The sequence below is a fragment of the Miniopterus schreibersii genome (genome assembly GCF_964146895.1).
Source record: "Miniopterus schreibersii genome assembly, chromosome: 12".
Classification (NCBI taxonomy): Eukaryota; Metazoa; Chordata; class Mammalia; order Chiroptera; family Miniopteridae; genus Miniopterus; species Miniopterus schreibersii.
The window spans coordinates 2,677,689-2,684,594 of record NC_138112.1 but is presented as its reverse complement, the minus strand read 5'-3'; the positions used below and the strand labels follow the sequence as shown (position 1 = coordinate 2,684,594).

Sequence of the window (6,906 nt, the reverse complement as noted above, 5' to 3'; positions counted from 1 at the left end):
ACAGAGTTAAGGACTTTGAGCTAAGGAAAGTGAAACAAAGTGCTGTTTGCTACAAATTAGTTTGCCATTGAGGAGCAGTAGATGGAAGAAGGAGTGGAAACTAGAGCTATAGTTTCAATGTGAAGTGCTAAGCCCGGCTGGCGTGGCTCAGCGGTTGAGCGTTGACCTAGGATCCAGGAGACGGAGGTTTGATTCCCGGTCAGGGCACGTGCCCAGGTTGTGGGCTCGATCTCCAGTGAGGGTGTGCAGGAGGCAGCCGATCAATGACTCTCATCATTGATGTTTCTCTCTCTCTCCTTCTCCCTTCCTCTGAAATCAATAAAGATATATCTTTTTTAAAAGGTGTTTCTAGTAGAGAGCCTGTGGGAATGTAGCACTTGCCTCAGCCACTGCTACGATACCAGCTGGCTGCTTCTCAGAGTTGACATCAACCAGGCCTAGAAAATCTGGAGAAGCTTCGCTCAGCCACATTTTAAGGACAGAGACCTGAAGCTGGCCCAGGAACAGAGTGTAACAGCGCTTCAGCAGTGAAGCACCGGCTTAGGGGGATTGAACCTCCTCTCAGCCACAGCTCCTGCTGTGATTTGCCCGGCTTCTCCCATGTCAGTTCCCTCAGACAAACTATGGACTGTATAACCCACTGCAGTATAGCTATGGGAATGAAGTAGGAATCCATTGTGTGGGGGGGAGGACTTGTTAATCCCCACCTGAGGATATTTTCCCCATTGGTCTCTAGAGTGGAAGAGAGAGGGGGGAAAGAGAGAGAGAAGCATCGATGTGAGAGAGACACATCAACAGGCTGCCTCCTGCACATGCCCCGATCAGGGCTGGGGATCGAACCTGCAACTGGGGTACATGCCCTTGGCTGGAATCGAACCCAGGATCCTTCAGTCCACAGGCCGACGCTCTATCTACTGAGCCAAACCGGCTATGGCAAAAAATAAATATTTTCAAAATTTCTCAGTTCTAATCTTGCAATATAAAAAATATTGATAGATATAACCCACATAAACAATAGCTTTTTGGAGTCTTCAATAATTTTTAAGAAGATAAAGTGGTCCTGAGATCAATGGTTTAAGATGAACTTCCCCTACCCTTAAAATTGTCTCTTTTCAGATGATATAATTTTATACATAGAAAACCCTAAAGACTCCACACAAAAAACTGTTAGAATTGATAGGTGAGTTCAGTAAAGTTGCACGGTACAAAACCAACACTCAAAAACCAGTTCTGGGGGGAGAAAAGGGGGACATCTGTAATATTTTCAACAATAAAGATAAATTAAAAAAAAAAGTTCTATTTCTTTTTTTAAAAATTTAAATTGGTTGAATCTCTCTTTTAGAGAGAACATACCAATATATATTTTTAAATGTTTTTACTGATTTTAGAGAGAGAGGAAGGGAGAGGGAAAGAGAGAAATATCAATGATGAGAGAATCATCGATCGGCCACCTCTTACATGCTTCCTACTGGGGATCCAGCTGGCAACCCAGGCATGTGCCCTGACCAGGAATCGAACCCTGACCTCTTGGTTCAACCTCTGAGCCGTGCCGCTGGGCCAGTTCTGTTTCTATACACTAACAACAAACTATCCAAAACCTTTTGTGTGTGTGTGTTTTCTGTTTTATCTGCAAAAAGCTTTATTGTTTCTATTTGGTCCATGGCTTGGGAGAAGACTCCAGGGTGGTTAAAAGGCTGCCTAGTGACTGCAGAGAGACTCAGGCAGAAGCCCTGACACAGGGGGATGCAGAGGGGCCCCTCAAAGGCCAATGGGCTCTGGAGGCTCCTAGTCATACTTGAGAGTGAGCCTTTGGGAGAGATACTCGCTCAACCCAGCCTGGGGGATGACTAGCCTGGGGAGGTTAGGCAGATAGTTGCCCATCCTCTTAATGACTTCTACCTCCTCATCTAGGAAGTGGCTCTCCAGCCACGAGGATGGGGTCTGTGAGGGCAGAATCCAGGGCACGCAGATCCAGAAGGGCATGGTCAGGTTGTTCTGCAGCACCTTGGCAGCTCCCATGGCATGGGGGGGGGGTTACCCCATTCATCTGGATAGCCTCTGCAAGTCCGGAAGAGGGCATGGCTGCCAGGCTGGTTTTGCATCTTCCAGAGATACTCAGCACCCTTTTGCTTCTTCTTGGTGAACTCGTGGAGGCGGCCCACATCCTCCAAAGTCACACCACTGCTGTGAAAATAGAAGCCGAGAGAGAGAGGGGCCTTGGAGGCCAGCAGATGCAGGTTGCCCAGGCAATAAACGGTGTTCTCCATCTCAGGGGAATAACTATGATGAAGCTGAAAGCTCAGGGTTGGTCAGCAATAAGGGGCTAACCACAAAAAAAGGTGGTGTCTGGTCCCAGGGGCAGGGCATAGCTAAGAAGGGGTCCTGGAGGTTTGGACTGGAGAGGAGATTGGAAGATGGGGAGTCCCCAGGTCTTCTCTCTCCAAACACTGTTGAAGCAAGGGACAGATCTGCCAGGACCACTAGGTGGAGTGTGAAAAAGAAATTAAGAAAATAATCTCTTTTACCATAGCATCAAAAAGAATATAGTACATGGGAGTGGGGGGAAATTAATCAAAGAACTTAGATGCATATATATATGACTTTTGGACACACACAATAGTGTGGAGAAGGCCTGAGGGGGGGGCATGCCAGGTGGAGGGGATCAACAGGGGAAAAAGGGAGACATCTGTAATCCTTTCAACAATAAAGATGACTTTATTTTATATATATATAAAGGATAAGTACGATAAATTTAACCAAGTAGGTAAAAGATCTATATACTGAAAGCTATCTGATGAAAGGAATTGAAGAAAATGGAAAAATATTCTGTGTTTATGGACTGGAAAATTAATATTGTTAAAATGTCCATACTGCCCAAAGCTATCTAGAGATTCAATAAAATCCTTGTCAGAATTTCAATGGCACCTGTTAAAACAGAAAAAGAAAAAAAATATTAAAATTCATATGGAATCACAAAAGACCCCAAATAGCTAAAGCAATCTTGAACAAGAATGGCAAAGCTGGAGGCATCGCACTTCCTGATTCCAACTATATTACAAAGCTATTATAATCCAAATAGTATGGTACTGCATGAAACAGACATAGATCAACAGAACAAAATAGACAGCCCAGAATTATAAACACATATGTAGTCAACTAATTTCAGAGAAAGGTGTAAAGGACACATACCTGGGCTGCAGGCTCCATCTCCAGCCAGCCCCAGTCCAGACACGTGCAGAAGGCAACCAATAGATGTGTCTCTCTCACATCAATGTTTCTCTCTCTCTAAAAATCAATGGAAAAATATCCTCAAGTGAGAATTAACAACAACAATGAGATATCACCTCACACTTCTCAGGATGTCTATTATAAAAAAACAACAAAAAAACAACAAGAAATTAAAAAAATATCGGTGAGGATGTGGAGCAAACAGAATGCTTGCACATGAACAATGGAAATGTACGTTGGTACAGCCATTATGAAAAACAGTATGGAGATTTCTCAAAAAATGAAAATTAGTACTACCATGTAATCCAGCAATCCCACCTCTGGGTATATATCCAAAGAAAACGAAGTCACTCTCTTGAAGAGATATTTGTACTCTCATGTTCATTACAGCACTATTCACAATAGCCAAGGTATGGAAACAACCTAAATGGTGATTGACAGATGAATGGGTATAGAAAATGTGATTAGACATTTATGTAATTTCCAAAGTGATCACCCCAATAAATCTAGTGCCCATCTGACACCATATACAGAGTATTTTCTATTTTTAGCTTTTCAGTCTGTCTTTGATACACTGTATTGTAGTTATTACAATATTATTGACTATATTCCCTGTGCTGTACTTTATATCCCCATGACTATTTGTAACTGCCAATTTGTATTTCTTAATCCCTTCACTTTTTTCACCAATCCTCCCAACCCCTTCCCATCTGACAAACATAAAAATGTTCTCTGTATCTATGAGTCTGTTTCTGTTCTGCTTGTTTTGTAGATTCCACATATAAGTGAAATCATCTGGCATTTGTCTTTCTGTCTGACTTATTTCACTCAGCACAATACCCTCTAGGCCCATCCATGTCATTGCAGATGCAAGATTTCATTGTTTTCATGTCTGAGTCATATTCCATTGTATATATGCACCACTTCTTATCCACTCATCTATTGATGGAGGTTGCTTCTATATCTTGGCTATTGTAAATAATGCTGCAATGAACATATGGCTGCATATGTCTTTTTGATTTAGTGCTTTGGGTTTCTTTGGATAAATACCCAGAAGTGGAATTGCTGGGTCCTAAGTATAACATACACCTAAAGCCATACCAAAAAAATATTGATAAGTTCTACTTAAAATAAATTTCTTTGTAATAAAGATCATATACAAAATCAGAACATAAGCTGGGTAAGATATATCTACAACTGATAGACAAAGGGCTAATTTCCTTCATATATAAAGAATTCTTTAAAATGCTCAAGGCCATTAAAAATTTTTAAGAACAGCAAAAAAGAAATCTTCAAGACCAAAAATCGGCCCAACTGGGCGTGGCTCAGCGGTTGAGGGTCGACCTGGGATCTAGGTGATCAGGGTTCGATTCCTGGCCGGGGCACATGCCCGGGTTGCGGGCTGCAGCTGATCAATGACTCTCGCATCATTGATGTTTCTATCTTTCTCTCTCCCTCTCCTTTCCTCTCTCTGAAATCAATAAAGATATATTTAAACAAACAAACAAAAAAGACCAACAACCGAATAGAAAAATTGACAAAAAATAAGGAACAGTAGGCCACAGAGAAAGGAAATACAAGTGGCTTGTACATTAGATGTTCAACCTCAATCATAAATGAAAATTGATATCACTTTTTACCTATCTGGTTGGCAAAATTAAAGTATTAATACTGTGTTGGTTTTGGAAATCATGCAAGGTTGGGTCTCGTCTTCCTATAAAAAGATAAGACAAATCGAAGTGAAATGACTTGACTCAGGAACACAGCCTGGAGTAGGTTGTTGTCCAGTTCCTAATTTGTTGGACCTCAAAACCCATATTCTTTTTTTCTTTTCTTTTAAAATATATCTTTATTGATTTCAGAGAGAGGAAGGGAGAGGGAGAGATAGAAACATCAATGATGAGAGTCATTGATCCACTGCCTCCTGCACGCCCCCTGCTGGGAATCGAGCCCGCAGCCCGGGCATGTGCCCTGACCAGGAATTGAACCGCGATCTCCTGGATCCTAGGTGGATGCTCAACTGCTGAGCCACGCCGGCCAGACAAAATCCATGTTCTTTTTTTTTTTTTTTTTTTTTAATATATCTTTATTGATTTCAGAGAGAGGAAAGGAGAGGGAGAGAGATAGAAACATCAATGATGAGAGACTCATTGATCGGCTGCAGCCCGCAACCCGGGCATGTGCCCTGACTGGGAATTGAACCCCGAATCACCTGGATCCTAGGTCGACACTCAACTGCTGAGCCACACCCGGCTGGGCTCTTTTTTTTTTAAAATCCTCATTCAAAGGTATTTTTTCCATTGCTCATTAGAAAGAGTTTTGGAAAGAAGAGAGAAACATTGATGTGAAAGAGACACATCAACTGGTTGCCTCCCACACATGCCCCTGACCAGGGCCGGGGATGGAGCCTACAACTGAGGTACGTGCTCTTGGCTGGAACCAAGGAACCAATCGAACCCAGGACCCTTCTGTCTGCAGGCTGACGCTCTATTCACTGAGCCAAACTGGGTAGGGCTGCAAAACCCATGTTCTTAATCAATGAGCAATGCTGCTCCTTATACACATTAGCAAAGAATTAAAAGATAACACTTGAGAATTTACATCAGGTTCCTCAGTATCAGCACTACTGACGTGTTGGGTTGGGTAATTCTTTGTGATGAGGTGGGAGGCTGTCCTGAGCATTGCAGGATGTTAGCAGCATCCTTGATATCTATCCACTAGATACCAGCATCTGCTTTCCCTCCTCCCTCCAACTGTAACAGCCAAAAATGTCTCCAGAGATTGCCAAATGTCCCCTGGCAAAATCACCTATTGACAACCACTACATTAAATATTTCTACTTTCTAATGTAACCTAAGGGAAAACAACTCTTGGAAAAACCACCTGTGCCCAAAGATAACCCCTATTATAATCATTAAAAGCAGAAACACCCTAGGTGAATAATAACAAAGATTAAGTAAACTCTGGTACACCTACTCAGGGTGTCACAGCGTTGTTCATAATGCCCACCTGAGGATGGGAACTAGAGGGTCAAAATCAACCCTTTAAAAATAATGGCTATTACAAAGCTCGGTACTTTTATGTTCAAGAAATGTTAATGACAGGCTTATGATGTTAAATATATGTGTATAAATAGAAGTATATATGTATAATTACATACCCTAATGAGTTGAAAACTTGAAACCTGAACACGTTTACAGAAGCTTTACTCATAATTGCTGAAACTTAGAAAAGCAACCAAGATGTCCTTCAGTGGGTGAGTAGATAAACTGGGGTCCATCCAGACAATGGAATATTAGTGCTAAAAAGAAATGAGCTACTATGTCATAAAAAGAATGGAGGAAACTTAATTGCATATGACTAAGTGAAAGAAGCTAGTCTGAAAAGGCTGCATACTATATAACTCCAGGTATATGACATTCTGGAAAAGGCAAAACTGTGGAGACAGTGGATCTGTGGTTTCCAGGGGTTAGAGGGGCGGGAGGGATGAACAGGCAGAGCAGAGGATTTTTAGGACAGTGAAACTATGACATGTAATAGTGAATACATGTCATTATACATTTGTCTAAACCCTATGAGTGTACAATACCAAGAGTGAACACCAACGTAAACTACAGACTTCGGGTGATAGTGACATGTAGGTTTACCAGTTGTTAACCAATGCCCCACTCTGGTGTG

General features: G+C 41.9%; 1 protein-coding gene across 1 annotated transcript; it reads right to left on the bottom strand.

Annotated features, from left to right (window-relative positions):
- Positions 1-1,785: 1,785 nt before the first annotated feature.
- LOC308564918 (ferritin light chain-like) lies at positions 1,786-2,267 on the bottom strand (the record flags this gene model as incomplete). The annotated part of the gene is made up of 2 exons (XM_081153651.1): positions 1,786-2,012; positions 2,123-2,267. The coding sequence occupies 2 exons, from the start codon at positions 2,265-2,267 to the stop codon at positions 1,786-1,788; spliced, it is 372 nt and encodes a 123-aa protein (XP_081009777.1).
- Between the last annotated feature and the right edge of the window lie 4,639 nt (positions 2,268-6,906).